The sequence below is a fragment of the Micromesistius poutassou genome, assembly GCF_964030765.1.
Source record: "Micromesistius poutassou genome assembly, chromosome: 10".
NCBI classification, from domain to species: domain Eukaryota; kingdom Metazoa; phylum Chordata; class Actinopteri; order Gadiformes; family Gadidae; genus Micromesistius; species Micromesistius poutassou.
In genome coordinates, this window is record NC_140280.1 from 16,576,197 (window position 1) to 16,596,158 (window position 19,962).

General features: G+C 42.7%; 2 protein-coding genes across 4 annotated transcripts; both read right to left on the reverse strand.

Annotated features, from left to right (window-relative positions):
- Window positions 1–1,150: 1,150 nt before the first annotated feature.
- On the reverse strand, window positions 1,151–11,342 carry LOC311354922 (RAC-beta serine/threonine-protein kinase-like). Of its 2 annotated transcripts, none has more exons than XM_084474799.1 (14): window positions 11,238–11,342; window positions 10,038–10,201; window positions 9,769–9,897; window positions 9,251–9,362; window positions 8,601–8,751; window positions 8,033–8,164; window positions 7,254–7,319; window positions 7,078–7,146; window positions 6,711–6,833; window positions 6,254–6,382; window positions 5,215–5,429; window positions 4,434–4,521; window positions 3,952–4,054; window positions 1,151–3,826 (listed from the first exon to the last, which is right to left on the reverse strand). In XM_084474799.1, the coding sequence occupies exons 2-14, from the start codon at window positions 10,081–10,083 to the stop codon at window positions 3,747–3,749; spliced, it is 1,443 nt and encodes a 480-aa protein (XP_084330925.1). In that variant the 5' UTR covers window positions 10,084–10,201; window positions 11,238–11,342; the 3' UTR covers window positions 1,151–3,746. The 2 variants fall into 2 exon arrangements, with proteins under 2 accessions (XP_084330925.1, XP_084330924.1); XM_084474798.1 differs by having other exon boundaries at window positions 11,074–11,296.
- A 440-nt stretch (window positions 11,343–11,782) lies between these two features.
- LOC311354937 (vasodilator-stimulated phosphoprotein-like) lies at window positions 11,783–18,234 on the reverse strand. 2 transcript variants are annotated; one of them, XM_084474801.1, is made up of 12 exons: window positions 18,102–18,234; window positions 17,429–17,600; window positions 15,821–16,001; window positions 15,010–15,392; window positions 14,497–14,618; window positions 14,303–14,351; window positions 14,152–14,194; window positions 13,815–13,857; window positions 13,625–13,690; window positions 13,223–13,292; window positions 13,008–13,065; window positions 11,783–12,429 (listed from the first exon to the last, which is right to left on the reverse strand). In XM_084474801.1, the coding sequence occupies exons 1-12, from the start codon at window positions 18,104–18,106 to the stop codon at window positions 12,395–12,397; spliced, it is 1,227 nt and encodes a 408-aa protein (XP_084330927.1). In that variant the 5' UTR covers window positions 18,107–18,234; the 3' UTR covers window positions 11,783–12,394. The 2 variants fall into 2 exon arrangements, with proteins under 2 accessions (XP_084330927.1, XP_084330926.1); XM_084474800.1 differs by having other exon boundaries at window positions 13,625–13,693.
- Window positions 18,235–19,962: the final 1,728 nt, after the last annotated feature.

Genomic DNA, 19,962 nt, shown 5'->3' on the forward strand with positions numbered 1-19,962 from the left:
TAATCTAAATAATATTGTCCCCGGTGGTGTCGCCCCGAGAAGCGTTGACGTAGGTACCGTACACACCGACGTCAGGGCCAATCCCGTGCCAAGACACGTGTGCAGGCGGGACCCCTGTACCTTCCACGTGAGACCACGTTATTGCTCCGGATGCTGGAAGAGTGTCAAAACAATTCGTGAGGATTCGTGTCAGCTTGACATCGTTCTGAGTCGGATTTGGCTGAGATGCTGTGATACAATGAATCGTTTATATCCAATGTTGAATGTGGGCTGATGAAAACCTAGTGATGCCCTGTGATTGACAATATTTTAAATCAAACTAATCTTCGACGGTTTTTCTGTACTGGAAAGCCGTGCTTTTAATTTGCATTTGTGTTGCATGTGCAGTGAGTAACTGAGGAGTTTTTCACAGCCCGAACTGTTCGCGAAACGAATGTGTGCGTCAACATGTGAGAAAGCAGCGGAGGCGTGGTCGATCCTCGGTACTAGCACGTGTTCAATGCCGGAAGTACTTAAAAGACCGCGAGGCTCGTGTGTCTGAGGTCTCTGGCTGACACACACACACACACACACACACACACACACACACACACACACACACACACACACACACACACACACACACACACACACACACACACACACACACACACACACACACACACACACACACACACACACACACACACACACTTATGTAATATCTCTTTTCTGTGTACCTTTCCTGACATATGGCACATTTTCTAGGCACACGAACAACTGTATATCCTATGCAATCATTTCAGCCATTAATATTTATTCATTAAAATCTGAAATTATATTCAGTAAAATGAATATAGTAGACTGCTGTCTTGATAACATTTCAACCTACTAGAATTTCAGTAATAATATAAGTAATATATCTGGTATATCTGGTACAAGCTACTTGATAGAATCCCATACTCCCTAAATGCCCCAGTAAGCATGTAAACATCCAAACTGACTTGAGGCTTCCCATACAATTAACTTAATTGATCAATTCATTCACTATCACTTTCAGAGCCCTGCAGTGTGGACAAATCCTGTTCAATCATACGGCTTGTGTTGATGGTGCATTTGAAATGTGAATGTTCATATAAGACTCAAGACATCCACACAAGGAGAATTAAAATGAAGAGATAAAAACCATGTATTCAATCATTGTCTTTTTGGAATTACATTCATTCACAAATAGAAATGGTTGCTTGAAAATAACGCAAGTGTAAAAAGTACATTGCTTTCGAGACATTTTGAGTTTCCTTAATTTTCGAGAGGATGGAAGGGATGAGTTCCAGGGTAAAAGGAGGATGGGGGAGAGGGGGGCAAGTTAAAATGTAACGCACAGGAAAACAAAAAGACACTGAATATATAACGGAAATTATTTCCAAATGTCAGGACAAAAGGATCCTACGAGTAATGAAAAAGTTTCAAAAGGGCATTACCTGCCCCCTTGAACGCTTGCCAATCGCTCAGTAGCAAAGCACCAAGTACATTGGTGGCACAAATATTATTTCATTTATTCATTCACAACACACCTGGTGATGAAATGTTGAAACGGTAACCGCGCTACCGCTGAATGATATGACTCACTCACGCAGACTTATTTAAGTTTGAAGAACGGAAACAAAACAAAAACAGGAAAATAACCATAACAAGACTTCCTTGGAGGTCAGATCAATTGCACTGAAAAAAAAAAAAAAAAAAAGTAAGAAAAAGGGGCCAGGTTCACAATGCAGGCGGCCCCCCCGCCCCCCTGTATGTCGTGTAGCCCATCTGCTATAGCACCCAGACCAGCAGCAGCAAACAGCGTCACATCAGACAAACTATACAGCTAGGTCTTTGGATGACCCGCGACAGATGATCTCAGCATCGAACACAAAACGTGAAACCTTCCAACGCTTTGAAAGCCTGCACCCCTGAATTACGATCTGATTGTCGATTATGAAATCACCATCTGGCACGTTATGTAACCCAATTAACTTGTTTTGTCCGGGTTTTTTTTTTTGTAGCCTTGTAAAATGTCACATTATGCTCCTAATACTCAGAAAGCTCGTTCTTAAAGTGCTAACCGTTAAGGCCTAAGATGCTCTGGGTCGATTTCAATTCATAAATGCTACGCTACACGTTGGCATAGCAGGGGGGAACTCACGGTCTGTAGGAGAGAAACTGAGGTCTACGTTGAGTAACTAAGTGCTTACTGACTCCCTCTCCTTAAAAACATGGCAGCTGTGTATTTTTCACTGATGAAAGAGAAAAAAAAGAAAAAAGAAAAAAAAGGTAGAATTAGACACCTTGCATTGCAAATAAACGAAAATAAACAAAAACAAAACATATACATCTTGTGCATTCAGCAAATTTTCCCCCAATTCCCCAGCACTCTTTTGCTATGTAGCGTTGGACGTCGATAGAATAAAGAGATCACATTCGTAGACGAGATCAAACGATAATACATGTTTTAAAGTTGATATTGCATAAGGTAAAAAAGAAAAAAAAAAAGAAAAGAAAAAAAAAAAGAGGATGCGCCCGTTCCCACCCCGTTCTGACCATTCTGCGCTGTGATTGGTCTTCACAATCGGCCGCCATCTTCTGTCTGTTTCCCAATGTGAGAGCTTTAATTCCTCTTGTCGTTTTTCGGACCGGACTTGGGCCGGGCACCACGTGATATCTATTAACGTATACAAATCGCACACACACAAACACACACACGTTGCTGCCTCGTGTGCTTTTTTTTTTTCTTCTCTCAAATAAAGCGATGACATTCAGTTTGGATTTCATGCCAAAAGTGTTCTCCGCATATAAAGAAAAAACAGGAGAAGTAGAATCTCACATCCATGGCGAACCATAAATTGAGAAAAATAAACACATTCTCTAAATGCTACACTCCTCCCTCGTGGACAACCCGACCCACACCATCACCGCCGGGGGGGGGGCGCGGGCGGGTCCAGTAAAGAGCACTTGAAGAGTCATTGCGATATCTGTATGGCTTCATATAAGACCGCGACATTAAGAAGGAGAGAACGGAGGGGGGATATAAAAGAAGGTACTGAAATTAACCGGCTTGGTGATACAGTCCAAAAAAGGGGGGCGGGGTGTGGGAGAAACCAAAAGAAAAAGAAAAAAAAAAAGCAGCAGCAGTTTATAATAGAGGCCACCCAAACATAGATATATGGTAGACCTGATTGTATATCTTTTTGTGTGTGTGTGTGTGTGTGTGTGTGTGTGTGTGTGTGTGTGTGTGTGTGTGTGTGTGTGTGTGTGTGTGTGTGTGTGTGTGTGTGTGTGTGTGTGTGTGTACACACACTTGTGCAGATGACATAGTGAGGTACTGAAGAGTCCAGTTCGATACAGTACAGCCAGCGTGCTAGCAGGCTTGTCCGTAGTGTGGACGACAGAGTTGTTGACGTCTGTTTTTTTTTTTGTTTGTTTTTTACAGTATATCAAAACAATATGGCTGCCAGGTTTCAGGCACTTTCTTTTCTGTTCCTTTTTTTTTTGTTATAGATCCTTTTTTTTTTGGTCTGGACACCCGGGTCAGCAGACAGTCACCTTGCTTTTCTCCTACATGTGTTTCTGTTTGTGTACGTGTGCATTTGTGTACGTGTGTGTGTGTGTGTGTGTGTGTGTGTGTGTGTGTGTGTGTGTGTGTGTGTGTGTGTGTGTGTGTGTGTGTGTGTGTGTGTGTGTGTGTGTGTGTGTGTGTGTGTGGGGGGGGTGGGGTTGAGATGCTATCACTCTCTTATGCTGGCAGAATAGGAGAACTGTGGGAAGTGCGCTTGCTGGCTGGTGTCTTCACAGTCCAGACTGTTATCTGTGGAAACAAAAAAGCGAGCGAAGGTGATTAACGTGGAGGAGACTTCAGGTCTCTACGGCGATAACCTCTCCCCTCCCTCCTAACGAACGACCAGGCAAGAGGACGGTTGGTAGGACACGTACACTTGTCTGGGGGCGTCAGCGTGATGGTCTGTGCGGTGAACTCGTCGTCGAAGTAACGGGTGTCCGTCTCGGACGTGACCTGGGGCTTGAACAGCGGGGTAAGCTGCGGAGGGGGAGGCAGAGGGCTGTGTTAGAGGTGGGATCCCTTCACACATGACAGTGTGGCCTTACCTAACAATACATCACAGTACATTGCGCTACCCGGGATAAGCTATGATCATCATTAACCTTTCTGAGGCCTGTCAGACAGAACAGAAAAACCACCTGGCTTTTAATGGCAAATGTCCAGCCGAGAAAGATAAATGTCATAGAGTTGAAAAAGTTAAATTAAGTAATAGATGACCATATTAAAATATGGGTCATATTTTAATGTTATTAGGATATGATCGAATAGAGATATTAACGATTCAAGCATCCGTCCCACAACAACATGACTCAGTGGATATATATACTTGACTGCATCTTTAAAGAATTTTCCTTACTTTTTTGTCGATCACATCCTGCCAGTTTATGGACGCGAAGAAGGCATGGCCCATCACTTCTTTGGCATCATTAGGACCGCCCCCTAACCTGCCAATCAAGAAAAAGATTTTATTCTGGAACTCATCGGACGGACACACACACACACACACACACACATCACACTTCAGAGCCAAGTTAATACAATTTATCATTGCCCGTGTCCATACTTATAATTATCTGATTCCAAAAGCCATGAAAGAAGAGTACTAGATTTTCTCCTTTATGGACAGAGAGGAATCGTTCTTTAACAATAGTATGACATTTCAATGCTATGGATCTAAGTATTAACTCCTTAAAGTCGCAATGTGTTACGTTTCAACTAGCTCATATCTTAACCTTATCTGGACATACTGTATCTATAGGGATTCCAATAATATAATCAATAAACTCACATCCTATAACTCTAGATCTAGAAAAAAAAGAATGCTGGTCAACTAGTACTTTTCTCTTAGTTTACAAGAATCTTTCCATCGACACTCTGGAAACCTCACACACACGCTGCTGAACCAGCTGAGCTACACTAGTTTGCATCACTCAGTGGCACAGTCAGTTAGTGTACACACAAAACACACACATCTTCCCAGGGGGTCACCCATGCAATGAATGTATACAGGCCTACAGTAGTGTACATTCAAGAGATGGTATAGATGGAAGAGTACTGGACCAGATCGTCCGTCTCCTGAGGGGGGCTGTAGCCCCAGTGTGGGGGACAGGACAGGGGCCCCTGCCCGAGAGGCCTACCTCTGCTTGGGGTCCTTCTTCAGCAGGCCTGCCAGCAGGGCCTTGGCTTCGGGGGCCAGGTTCTTGGGGAAGCGGATCTCCTCCATGAGGATGAGCTCGAAGAGGCGTTCGTGGTCCTGGTTGTAGAAGGGCAGCCGGCCGCACATCATCTCGTACATGACCACGCCCAGGCCCCACCAGTCCACCGCCCGGCCGTAGTCGTTGTCCTCCAGCACCTGGGAGACGAGGGCGGGGTGGAGGTTTGGTTTAATAACGCCCACCGAGAATCGGTTGGGGTCGACCGCAGTCAAGCCAACACCCCTAATCGTGATCCAAAAATAAATAAATGTACTCGCAGTAAAGTCGCCTTCTGCAGAGAGTTGTGATTGTTTGGTTTATGAGTGTCATTTCTAAACATGTTTTCTAGTGACAGCTAAGATGGTGGAAATGGAATTATGTCATAAAATCAACATTGTAAAGTGTAACCGATACACATTTCAATAAGTAATTGAAATGCTGCCAATGTTGCCATCAAGAACTGATGCTCTAAGCCCAAAGATAAATCCTAGTAGAAAGTTTCCCCACTCTCCTTAGTATTTGTTTGTGTAAAGTCATGTGGATCCTCTATGTTTGACACAGCTTTCACCTTTCACTTCACTCAACCCCACCAGAGCATGTTAGCAAAAGCTCTCGATACACACATCCAACTCAGAGCAAAGATCAATGTTCCAGCATAATATAGTTATATGCATGTATACTACAGACACGTGCAGGGCCAAGTGACACTTCACTCAATTCAACAAAGACTAAACTCTGCAACCAGGTAGTTCTCCAAGCACAAATAGTCTCAACTCTCTCTGTTTGTCTACAGCAAACCTCTGGAGTTGTCTGTCACCGTAAACTAATGTCTATTCACCCAGCCGCAGTATTGCGCAACGCGACCGCAGTAGTCTACGGTGTGACCGCAGTAGTCTACGGTGTGACCGCATGGTTGCGCAACGCAGGCCGCTATATCGCAGAACATGGCCGCGCGAGTATGCAAGTCCTTAAACACACTGACCTCGGGCGCTAGGTACTCGGGGGTTCCACAGAAGGTCTTCATGGTGGCGTCCGGGGTGATGCCCTCCTTGCACAGGCCAAAGTCTGTGATCTTTACGTGGCCGTCCTTATCCAGCATGAGGTTCTCCAGCTGAGAGGGAATTCCACAAATTACAAAATGATTAAATAAACCACTTGGAAGGGTAGGAGCTGTGTAAAGTTCTGCACACCGAGCCCGTCTTTTCCCCTGATCTACAATCTGTGAAATTGGATCCGATTCGGGATTGACTATTAGAATTGACAAAAATCAACCCTGCACCGATCAATCAAAATTGGGAGCAACACCTGGGTCTGAAATGTTGTCCTATAAATAAAACACAGCCTACACCCGGGAAACCAAGCCTGCGTGCGGTTGGAGACAGAGCCTTATGGAGGGGCGAGGACCAAAGACAAACAGACGGGGAGTTTCTGCCTCTCACCTTCAGGTCCCGGTACACCACATCACGAGAGTGGAGGTACTTCAGCGCCGACACGATCTCGGCGCCGTAGAAGCGTGCCCGGTCTTCCGTGAACACCCGCTCTCGAGACAGGTGGAAGAAGAGCTACATAATTAAATAAGTGCAGGAGAGGAAAGAGGGAGGGCGGGAGGCGTAAGGACACAATAAAACAGGGCTGAACACTTATGGTGAGTATGAGGTGCAAAAGAGAAACTGTTAAGAACATGAGGGAGGGGGAGGGTGAGATCATGATGAGTCATCTGTCGATTTTCACGTATGACTCAATTCATGTTTTCAGCACGTGTGTGTGTGTGTGTTTGTGTGTGTCTGTGTGTGTGCATGTAGTCACCTCGCCTCCATTGGCATATTCCATCACAAAGCACAGCCGATCGTGCGTTTGGAAAGCATATTTCAACGTCTGGTGAAGGAGGGGGGAAAATGGAACAATGAGTATAAATCGACAACAAAACATGTTTTGGAGAGCAAAATAAGGCCTTGAACAGAGGTTCACTACGCTGTACTCACCGTGAGGAAAGGGTGTCTCATGTTCTGCAACACTCTGCTCTCTGTAACCGTGTGAGCCACCTCATCCTGCATGTAAGAAACACACACACATACACACACACACACAATGAGTCATTTTTGTAGAGTCCTAGCTGAACACAAATGATGTAGACATTAGGTAACTGGGGCCGTGAGGATAAAAAAAGTGATATATTGAAGATGAAAATGAAGGAATTTAAATATAATGTTCCACAAATTAATTCTGAATATGGTCTCTGCGGTTTGAGTTGAGAATTTGTTGGGTTAAAGTGAGACAGTATTCTCAATTTCATGTCTCCGGAAAATAAGGTTTCTCCAGAAAAAAGGCAGACTACTTTCCTTCCTCCTATATTCAGAGTCATCATTTTAACCCTGATATATCTATGCCCATTTTTAACCATGGAGGAAATAAGGAAAGGAAATTTTAACCAAAAGGAAATGTAATACACAAATAAAAACTGTAAATAAAAGTTTGATTTAACTTGTGACTGCGATACCACTTTCCCGCAGTTACATCAACCTTTGAAGAGCAGGATAGCAGTGCAGTGTAGAAGAGTAAATAGTGTAGGGTGTTTGAGTTGCGGATACAAGCCCAAAAGTCTCCAGTCTACCTGTAGGCATCCTTAAGCGAGATGCCTCATCCCACATTCGCTCATTTGTGACACAAATAACACAGTTCTCCAATCCAAGTGTCTTTGGATTAGGTGTCATAACGCAATAGTAAATAGGCTCCAATGGTTAGCAGATCCTTCTGGATTTACCTTGGCGATGATGACCTCTTTGCGGAGGATCTTCATGGCATAGTGGACACCGGTGGACTTCTCTTTGACTAGAATCACCTTGCCGAAGGTCCCCTTGCCCAGGAGCTTGAGGTATTCAAAGTCACTCATGTTCTGGGAGGGAGTGAGGGGAGAAAGAGCTGATTCAGCTTCTTTCTTATTTTTTACCTTGCACAATGATACACTGGAACTTCAGATGGATAGGAGTCATCCCTTTTCTTTGGCGGAAATGTTTTTAGCTTTTTTTTTTTACAATCCAACTGCATGTGTTCGTTCGTTCATTCATTCATTCATACCAATCCTTTTCGCAAGGTCCGACAACATTCCTTCCAATCAACTCAAACCAAGAAAAAGTCATTTCTCGGTTGGCACGTTTACCAAACAATATTGTGGCGCAAAATCAAATAAAGATGTTGCAAACTACAAACTTAACCATTAAGCCTCATGAAGCTGTTCATCACGGTGAGACCCTAAAATCCACACACAACAAGTTGACTGCAGCAGTCTCTCTCTCTCTTTTACTCTCTCTCTGTGTCTGTCTGTCTCTCACCGTTTTGGTGCGGCTCTTGGACATGGCCACCTCCATCTCCTCCAGGCTACACTCGCTGGGGGAGCCAAACAAGTCCATGGGCTCCTCTTCCTCCTCCTCACGCATCTTCAGCCCGTTGGCCACCGCCTGGATGGCCCTCATCCACTCCTCTCTGGGGGAGGGGGGAGGAGAGGGAGGGTAGAGGACAGACAGCCCGAACACGGTTATTGATATGAAGTGACAAAATAAAATAGAGTTAATTTGTTCCTTTACTTCACAATTTCACCTGTAGTATCTGCTGTTAATAGAAGGGATCTAGGACTGCTTAATTTGACAGAGCCAACAGGATAAGGAGAGTTACCATCAATCGGAATTCAAATGAATACAATAATGGATTTATATAGAGTATATATATTTATATAGTGCTTTTTGCAGCACAAAGACCCTTATTTATAACATCGACATCATTAGAATGACATGCATGCCATTCAGTGGATGCTCTAATTCACTATTAATGTCTTACAATACAGTGAGTGAATGCATTATTAAGCAGGGGTGACCCCATTGGAATCCTTACTGTTGCATTGCGTTTTTCATTCATATAAGCTGTTCTGGTTATAATAGTTTAGCAGCCATGCCCATAAGGTCATGTGTGTAAAGCTTGTGTTTACCTCTCGTCATTGGTGTCCACATGAAAGGTACGCTCAATGAAGGTGGTCCACTGTAGGCAACGGATAACAAATGTGTTGGGCCGGGGTCTTTCAGTCTTCATTAACTGGCATTCTGTTGCAGGGAAAGGGAATGTTGTTAAGATATTCTACATTTTACATTAATACATGCCACAATATCTTTGAGTAATTAGGAGTTATCTTAGCATACGGTAATGTACTCGGATGAACACATGACCTATTGTCATTGCTCATTGTCATTATTTATACATACAGAATTAGCACTTTTTTAATGCACGGTAGGTAGGGAAATGGGTTAGTCCTCTAGTCCAAAAATCCCCAACAGCCCCTTGGTTTTTCGAAATGGCTATGCCCAACCCATCCATCGCAAACCACCGGTAACTCATCCATGAAAGCAACAGTTATTTCCCTAGAAACTAACCGGAATGGTCATCTTTAAAAACTGCTTGCACAAGTAAATAGGTTCTAAAAAATTCAAAAACAAGAGCCTACAAACTGACCTGCCACTGAGAAGTTGTTGAGGGGTGGTGAACTCTGGTCATTCAGATCCGGTTTCTCCTTGTAGCCGATGAAGGAGCCATCACTTTTTAAGATAAAGAACCTGGGCCTCCACGTCTTAATGTACTCTCCTGGACGCAACATAAAAATAATGTTTTGTTACATTAATAAAGGGCAAAAATGATGCACATTTCCATTTAGAAATAAGTAAATTCTGAAGCCGAAGCCCTTATTTTGTATTATAGATCCAGAGAAAAATCAGGTTTTTTACCTCTTTTGAGGAGCCAGCCCTCTTTGAGTGTTCTGATTTCATTCATGGTGAAAGAAAATGCTTGTTTTCAGAGAGGGTCTGCAAAAGGAGACTGGGGAGGGGAGAACGGGTTTCTGTTGTTGCCTTTTCAGGTCTCAGTCAGTGTCAACAAGTTCAAACACCACCTGCAGAATGTGAAAAGTTGTACAAGGGATTAGAAAAACGACATTTAAACAAACATAATATGTGCACTGATCAATTTATATTACTCATGATAGTATTGTCACCAAGTAAAACTTGTAAAATTGTGATCAGACTATGAACATCGATTCAGATGGGCTGACTTTCGTTTTGTTTTTTGACATTTGATGAATCTGTCAGTGTAGCCTGAAAAAACATGTCGTTTTGGTGTGGAACCTCATCCATGTAAACAAGGCCACGTTTAATGTTCACCAGCGCTATGTCAGCAGTCCGGTAGCTCAGTTATGTAATCTCTGAGGGTAATATTTCTTGGTTACAAACCCAAAGTAAGTAGTATTTATTAGTAGACGAATCAAACAAAAGCAATTGTAACGGCTGATAATGGCTTGATCGCAGATGATATGGACATTTATCTTTAAATAACTCAAAGGTTACACAATAAAAATGGCTCAAACCACGAAAAGGTAAGGAAATAGTTTACCTTTTACAAGGCCGCTAAACGTTACCTTTACACGAATGCATTTGAACCAAAGTGGACTTCAGCTAACCCGCACTTTACAAAGTATTTTTAAGGTTTTAAATGCAATCTAGAGCATTAGTGTAATTTCTTCAGCAACACCAGTTCCAATAAATAGAACTTGGTGAACTGTATCCTTAACGATACTTGCACCTATCTCAATGCAATCCGAGTTAAAAACACGTTGTGGTGGATTGAAGACGTTGAACGCAAATTAACAATAATCTCCTCGTTAAACGACCCCTTCTATTAGGCGTAGCAAAGACCCCTCATTTCACATGCAAATATCATGGCATTATAAATAAAGTGTTGGTTTATGGAGAGAGATTATTGGCTTACATTCGCGATCATATGCCTTTCTGTGCTGGTAGCTTGCTAGTAGCGAAACATGCCAGTCAGTGACTTATCCGATCCGCTCTGCGGTGAACACACTCCAAAGTAACGATCCGCTAATGCTTTTAATAACAAAGCGGAAAAATGTGAACACTGCACTCTCTCTTTACCCCACGTTGCTCTTGTCTTAGAGCAGTTTTGACAGGCTAAATCCAGAGCAGGCCATCCACCCAAGAAGGAAAACACCATGGGATTACTTCTTCTTGACATTTGTTATTCAGTGCACGGTCAGGCCACACCGCCCCCTACAGGTAATGACGAGGTAGCTCTACATGTTTTCATCATTTAGAACCACCTTTCTTTTGTCATTTCTTCTTAGTAAATCATTGGACTCAATCAAGGTCGACTTTCAAGGAAGTTTTCTAAAGTATTTACCATGGAATTCCAAAAACAAATTTAGGCTGATAATGTTATCTTAGAATGTCTGTTAAAGTAAGCACAACAAAAGTCACAGCTCTTCTCAACAGCGATATATTGTTTTTTTTCTCTTTCTCTGACAAATGTACTGATTGTAATTCGCTTTGGATGAAAACGTCTGCTAAATGCCCTAAATGTAAATGTTAAGTAAGAATAAATATCAGACATTAAAATAAACATGAAGAACACGTTAAATGTATCGCGTTTTATGTTTTATTAAGGTAATGAAACATAACATTTGTCATGAATTACATAAAATCCAACCCAAGTTTATTCTCAACAATGATGATGCTGTTTTTATTAAAGACATTTACTCAACATCTGGGAATAATTATGATATAATAAACCTCACACACCCTAACAAGGACAACCAAGCACACGGACACAAGCACGCAGACACACTCTCAGCAATGTTAATCCTTACCCGTGTCTTTTCTGAGGAAGAACATTATAATGGAGATACCATGCGAATGAACTAGATGCAACCAAATACCCAATGCATGACTTTGAAGCAGTGGTTTCAGGCATATTGGAATTTTATTAAATTACGTGTTAAACGTTCAATATTCTCAATTTACCAGCATCATTTTTTCGTAACTTACTTAGACCAAACAATTTTTTTTAACTCGCTACAGCCAAACAGGCTGTACTGTTATTATTAGAAATGAGTTGAACTCAAAGAGTATAAGACAATATTTTTTTGTAGGAGCTCTGAAAGGATGAAGTTCTCAAACATTTCTCTGATCTTTTTTATTGTCAACGTACAACACTATGCAGCAAGTACTGAATAATGGGCAAAATACACCCTGTGGCAAACATTGTATTCATTGCTTCCATCTCTTGCAAATCTTCAGACTTCTGATCCTTGTAAGTGTTCAATCAATGCTGAAAGTCAAGTTATATTTTATTCATCGTCAAGAGCTTCATAATTTACAATAATAACAATTTATTCACACTTATGAACAGGCATGCTATTGCATGAAATATAATTATAATACAAAACATTAGGACAAATTGCAAATGGAAAAGGCTAAATTGCTGTATTTATTAATTGCATATGTAAGTTAAGAATAGAAAGATAATAAGATACTCCCCTTATAGGGCTTTAACATCGCAATGTCATATCGCAATGACTACCTCCATAGCATAGCAGGATTGGATGTTAGTTATTATGTTATTGTGTAGTAATGTTTGGTTGATGATTGTTAAGTAATTAATCATGAAAAGATTCGTCATTATGGGGAGACTTTGTCGTGTTTAAAACTGCCACAGGTTTTTTTCTGAGAGCAAAACTTGTTTTTCATTATCCCAGATTACGGAATATTCCCACTGAGTAAGAAATTTCCAGTATTACAACGCACTGGAGTCCTCTCAATATGGTCCAGTATTGCCAACAAAAACTCCCATGAAGCATTCTGATGTACAAGCCTGATACCCCTTAATACTAACACTGTTGGACTCACCTGTGATAATCTCCTCCTTCACTTTATGAAGCTCTTTCTTCACCTCCAGGAGGATGTCCTTTTACAAACACAAACACATGTAACACACAGTTTGTGGGGTTAGAGAGCCCAAGATCTGCTCTATGTCTGTTAGACCCCAGTTCCATGAAATCATAACATTTATATCATGAAGAGGGGAATTATAAGATATTTAAAACAAGATGTCCCAAACCAACCTCTTTGAATTGTTTCATGTCGGTCCCTTCGGTGGTGGGACTCTCTGGGTTTGTTTTCATGTTCTTCATCCTTTTCAAGAGGCACAATCACATGAAAGAGAATGAACAACAACAGAAACAGAAAAACAGCACCCTCCAGCTGATATAAGAGTTGCCATTGCTAATAAGAATCAGCAAAATTACACTTACAATGCCATCAACAATTCATACAATACATACATACGTATAAATTAGTAAATTTAATCCACAGGTTAGATTGGAGTCGAGACATGCCTCAAAAACAAATCTTGAAACTCATTGACGTCAGATATGATGTGTGATCCCAAAATAGGATTGAGACGTGCGACATGAGAAAGTGAGAGAGAGAGAAAGAGAAAGAGAGAGAGAGAGAGAGTACTGTACCTAGCTTGGGAGAATGGGGAGCCAGGGCTGGTTGTGCTGGGTTCCCGCTGCATCGAAGGTTTAGGCCTGCTGAGACACAAGCACATCACTCAAGACCAGATCATTGATGATAAATGATTTTCCGCCAAAGAGATCTTTTTGGTTTAATGGATGGATAATGGATGGATAATGGATGGCTCGGCATTCTTACCGAGGCAAGGTGGTAGACTTTCCCTGGGGCTTAACAAAGGTATCTGGGTTGCGGAATAACATGAAGGAACACAGTAATGGAATGATTTTTGTTTCCATGCATGTTTGAATGAGAACGAAGGATAGTTGTTTTGTAAAACGTAAAATATAATACAATATTCTGAAAAATATTCAGCCATGATTTTCCTTTGTTCCTGATAGCAAATGTTGGAGATTCAGATTATCAATTGATTCACTTTAGTGTGGTAACGTAAAGGTTTGACACATTGTATACTAATGTGTTGTGATCTGGTCTTTAAATGTTTCAAAGGGCATCTGAGAAAAGGGCACATGCTCACCATTTACTTTTGATGGTTTAGATGGCAGGGAGTCTGAGCCCTCCTATGGACAGAATGGTTTCGGGGATCATTTAAACATTTAGACATAATCCTGTTTAACACATTTATTCAACCCTTGACATCAGGATACCTTCTTGAAGATATGACTTACATTTCTTGTTTCATCCTTTTTAACGCCAGGAACATCGGAAACCTTCCTCCTATCAGAATAAATCGTCATTTTATGCAAGCCAGAATTGCTACTCGGAGCACAATCACATCACAGGGATAACATCCAATCACACATGATTCAGTAGTTAAAAAATATCCATTGCTGTCCCGGTTATTAGCATCTGTCAAGCTTACCGTCTGGCGAGTATGGCACTCATCTCTCCCATGAGTCCTCCACCTCCTCCACCACCTCCTCCACCACCTCCTCCTCCAGAAGCTGGGGCCTCTTTGGATGGGGAGGAGGTGTCTTCTTCTTTCTAGAGATACAGAAAGGACACCATGACCACCTGACACCTGGCGGGCCCTGAAGTTGGACCCAACTTCCGTGAATGTGCAGCAGTCAAAGGACCGACCTGTTTTGCATAATACAGCTCATTTCTTAATAGCTGTTTTAACTCCTAGACTGTTAAATAAGAGTTGTCACAAGAGTTGACACTTTATTATTTGTAAAAAAGCAAGACCCTTGGTCTAGCGCCAACTAAGACAAATTAATTTGTCAGAGATCTTTGTAGTGCATTGATTTGATTTCAGTTATGTAGGGGGTTCAGCGTTTATTAGCGATTAGACGCAATAACCTCTTCAGATTAGGTTTTCGGTAATCCAGCCGACGTAACAAAGTTGCCCTGTGCCTGTGACCCTGACACTCACCTTGGGCGCTTTACGCAATCTGGCCCCTGCCAGAGCCGCTGCTAGATCATTTCCGCCGATCCCACCTCCTCCTCCTCCTCCTCCTCCTCCTTCACTGCCACTAGGCCCAGCTGGGGCTGCACTGGGTGGGGGAGGTGCAGGAGGTGCAGGAGGTGCAGGAGGAGGTCCTGGGGGTGGAGGAGGACCCGGCGGTGGTGGCGGAGCTCCGGCCGAGGAAGCAGCGACTTCTTTAGGAGGAGGAGCAGGAGGCGCTTGTGGGATAGGAGGCGCTTGTGGGGTAGGAGGCGCTTGTGGGGTAGGAGGCGCTTGTGGTGTAGGAGGAGCAGCGGGAGCAGAGGGAGGGCTAGCGACCGGCCTCGCCCCCTGACCGCCCCGAGCTGGACCTATAAGAGAAGGTGGAGTTTGGGCCACTATTGATGCCATCGATCACTTTCCACGTGACTTTATCCACACATGTTCTGCAGGCTCCAAGTTCATTCATCTGTGGACCTCCTCCCTTCTCTCCCCTCCCTCCATTTCATGAGTCTCTAGTTTTAACACTTATTTTGTTAATACATGTACCTATAACATGATTTCACCCTGTGTGTTGAACACACAGGGTGAAATCATGCAGCATACAATTTATTATCATTTTTGGATTATCAGTATTATTATCATTATTATTATTAGTAGTAGTAGTAGTTGTCGTAGTAGTATGTTCGCTGTCATGGCAATTTTTTTCCAACTATACAGTACATCTAGGATTCTAGGGGTCAATCCTAGTACGTATGACATCAATCGAAGCATCCTTTTTAGCTTGTGTCTCATTTACCTGGGTTGTTACCATGTGCCAGAGTCTCCACAGCATATTTGATGGAGTCGGAAAAGAGTGGGCCCTCATCCTTACTGCCAAAGTTAAGTCCCCACAACTGTCGGGAATCCCGCAGTTGGAAGAAATTCGCAGAGGCCAGATTGTACTTCATATCCTTGGTAATTGCGCAATTGATCACCACCTGTCAGGACCAACATGTGGAGTGTGTTAAAATAAAATATTCAGTGAAAAGTGGTTGTAGTAGTATAACGCAAAAATGGCTTAACTGTGAGCAGAATCTTTTCAAATATCTCTCTGTGGGAGGCGAAGGTGTGGCAGTACCCAATATGACCACTAGGTGAACTATTGTGACTTTGTGCAGCTTACAGAGTAACTGTTTTCGGTGGTCTCATTGTTTTGTAATGAACGTGTACTGTATGTATATGAATGTTTACATGTTATCTGTTTATTAAGAAAGACACAACCACTTATTACAGTTCTCGCTGTCAGAGCGAGTTCTTCTCAATACAGTGATTGTGAGTATGATTCTGAACTAGACTACACAACCGCAACTGTCTGCGACCGTAGTGCCAGAATAAGATTTTAGCTCTGTTTTTTTTTTAAATTTCCTGTAAACAGGATATGGAGGTGTGAAAAAAAACAGTGATGATAATTATATTAAGCTGTTGACATGCACTTCCCGTATTTGGAGGTCAGCTTCAAGCCATCTCACCCAATCATTCTCACCCAAATATGCTGCAATGTACATGCTGTTTGTTGTGTATTTGCGGGTGCATGTGTGTGAATTTGTGTGTCCATGTGTGCGTGTGTATGTATGTGCGCAGACATTGTCACAATTTGGGGACATTGCCACAATTTGAAATGATCCATTTGGTTAACCCTCTTTTACCAGTGTCACACCTCATTCTTTTGTATTCCAGGATAGATACATAATAAGAGCAAGATCAGGCAAGCAGCAAGAGAGAGAGAGAGAGAGAGAGAGAGAGAGAGAGAGAGAGAGAGAGAGATGAAGTCACTACATGAGACACAGTGACTGCAGGTCCTTAAAAAGTCTTAAAGGCCTTATTTTTCAGCCTAGTCCTATCCATGAGGGCCGCTACTGCTGTGTGTGTGTGTGTTTGTGGGTGTATTTGTGCATCAATGTATGTGTGTGTGTATCCGAGTATGCGTCTGGATGTGTGTATGTGTGTGTGCGCATATACGTGTGTTTGTTTGTGTGTATATGTATGTCTATGCATGTGTATGTGTGTACGTGTGTGTGTGTGTGTGTTTGTTTGTATGTGTATGTATGTGTATGCATGTGTATGTGTTTGTATGTGTGCATGTGCGTGTACATGTGTGCATGTGTACACGTATGTGTGTGTATGTATGTGTGCGTGCGTGTACGTGTATATGTACCTGTATGCATGTGTGTATGTATATGTGTGTATATATGCGTGAGTATGTGTGTATACGTATGTATGTGTGTATGTTTATGTGTGTATGTATGTACGTATGCACGTATGTGTGTGTGTGTGTGTGTGTGTGTGTGTGTGTGTGTGTGTGTGTGTGTGTGTGTGTGTGTGTGTGTGTGTGTGCGTGCGTGTGTGTGCATAGCCAGAGCAGTACCTCCTGGTTGGCCTGCAACTTGCGGCCGACCACCCTGAAGGTGTTGGCGTCTGGGTTGTGGTAGATCTGGACGCGGCTGAGCACGGCCGTGTCAGACCCTACGGTCACCCAGCGCTTGTGCGCGTCGTCGTAGGTCATGACGGTCGCCTTCACATGGCAAATACTGGTCTCGCTGTTGGAGGGGCGTGACAGGGGGGTTGTTAAAGGGGTGGGACGGGGGCGTCGCGAGAGGTGAGGAACTAGACATTTGACAGGGAGGGATGGAGGATGTCAGACAGGAACATGCGAGGCCGTCTCTGAGGTTGAACCTGTGAGGTTCTGAAACTCTCCGGTCTCCACACACAACGGAAAACTTTTAAAACGAGAACAAGCCTTTTCTTCACTTCCAACCCGCACTGCTGTAGAAGATCCTCTATTGTGAATATGCAAAAACAAACAGTGCAAACAATAGTATTTACATATCTAAGCTCTGTCCACTGTATAGGCTGTGCAATGGTCTGAACTAGACTATAGCAACTCACAACTGACATCTCTACCTGCTCTCCTATTCATGTTGCATACTGGCGTTCAAGGTCTGTGAATCAGTCAGAATGCAAATCTCTCATATCTTTCATATTCGTCATATTCTACTATGGAGCCAGAACAGAAGCGTCTTGAAAAGAGAAAGACTCACCCCATGTTACCCCTTCAGCCAGTTGGCAGACCCTGCACACACACCCTGTCTTGACACCCTGTTGCACAGCAGCCTCCAGTAACCTGGCTGCTTTCACCACACTCTTCGAATGCTTCCTTCTTCCTCCCTGTCGAAGCGCATTACCCACACTCGCTTCAATGCAACAAACTACCTCTTTCTCTCTCTCTCTCTCTCTCTCTCTCTCTCTCTCTCTCTCAGTCTCTCTCCCAATCTCTCTCTCTCCTAATCTCTCTCTCTCTCCCTACTTATTAAACGTGTACTTTGTGTTTTGGGGTGACTCTGTTCATTTGGCATGTGGCAGGTTGCTGTTGTTGATGTTTTTGCTGTTGTTGATGTTTCTGTGTCATCTACATATGTTTATATATCTGCCGTATTGTTTTTGTTCTTTGTTTGACTTATCGCCGTGCGTACAAGAGTGTTGTTTCGGTTACACTGTGTTGATGTTACAGTGTGTTGTGTGCTGCTGTGAGGTCTCTGATCCACCCATCTCCATGTCTGTGTGGACGTTATGTCTGAGCCCAGACTGTTGACAGGACAACCAGTGCCAGCTGCTTTTATGGCACTTCCTCTTCTCCTTTGCATTGTATGTGTTTGCATGTGTGTGTGTGTGTGTGTGTGTGTGTGTGTGTGTGTGTGTGTGTGTGTGTGTGTGTATGTGCACATTTTCATCTGTGTGTGTGTGTTTATGTGTACCCGTGTGGCTACTTGTGTCAGAGTGTACCTGTGTACCTGTGTGTGTGTGTGTGTGTGTGTTCATGTGTACCTGTGTGTATATGTGCGTGTGTGGGTGTTCATACTGTGTTTGTTTGCGTACGTGTGTGCATGCAAGTCTTGTTATCAGGTGCAAATCTTTTGCTGGTGTCGCTCTGTGCACATTTGTATTGAGGCTATCTCAGGAAGCCTAAACATAATACTTTTATTGTTGCTACATTTCAGATAGCTGTTTGTTTAGGTTTTCAATCTAACAGTAATGGCTATGGAGAAAAGAGTGCACTATGTTTTTTACACCATAACCATAGGCCCACATTTATGACACATGAGGTGTTATGTTTTTTTATAAGCATTAGAACAACAGAGACAGTATGTTCATGTTCAATGGCAATGTGTGCGCGCGTGCGAGTGTGTGTGTTTGTGCGTGCACGTGTTTGTGTGTGTGTGTGTGTGTGTGTGTGTGTGTGTGTGTGTGTGTGTACTGGGCTGAGAGACTGGCCACAGGTGGCGAGGGTGCTTGGGTCAGCTATGGGAGGGACTATGCTTGTGTTAGACTGTAGCCTTTATGCTGGGATGCTGTGCTAGGGTGAGAGACTTGTGCTGGGCTATTGGGACTCCACTATAGGATTTCACTTAGCCGACTTGGACAACAGGGACATTGAATGTTTTTCACTTACTTGGTATCCACTACTGATTTCACAAATATAATTTGTGTACACCTCTTTTTGCTTCTAGCTCATATACAGTACATATTCCCCAAACAAGCTCTTAGAATTAGGGAATATTTGTGTTGTCTTCCCATGATGCTTGTTTGGACCTAAGACCTAATATATATGATACTATTATTATCATAAATATTATTATATATACATTTCTATTTCTATTTCATAGGCTTTGACTGGTGGGAAATTATGTTCACTGCACGTTCACTGTGGTTTTCGTACTTCTACAGAACAGAAACAGTTACTTCCGCTTAAACATTGGCTCCAGTGTGGTTCATATGAAGGTAACGACACTCATTATGTTTGTGTTTGAACAAAAAAGGGAAAGAGTGTGTGTGTGTGTGTGTGTGTGTGAAAAAAGGAGCTGTATAACTTTTGTGTTGCTCTACCTTTGAAGTTCCGCATCC

Coding starts and splice junctions, on each gene's coding strand:
- LOC311354922 (XM_084474799.1), bottom strand. CDS start 10,083: ATGAATGAAATCAGAACACTCAAAGAGGGCTGGCTCCTCAAAAGAG. Junction 8,165..8,600: donor CCAAGAGCCGCACCAAAACG/GTGAGAGACAGA, acceptor ACTCCCTCCCAG/AACATGAGTGACTTTGAATA. Junction 7,320..8,032: donor AAGAGGTCATCATCGCCAAG/GTAAATCCAGAA, acceptor TCTTACATGCAG/GATGAGGTGGCTCACACGGT.
- LOC311354937 (XM_084474800.1), bottom strand. Junction 14,619..15,009: donor GATTGCGTAAAGCGCCCAAG/GTGAGTGTCAGG, acceptor CTGTATCTCTAG/AAAGAAGAAGACACCTCCTC. Junction 13,293..13,624: donor TCCCCATTCTCCCAAGCTAG/GTACAGTACTCT, acceptor CCTCTTGAAAAG/GATGAAGAACATGAAAACAA.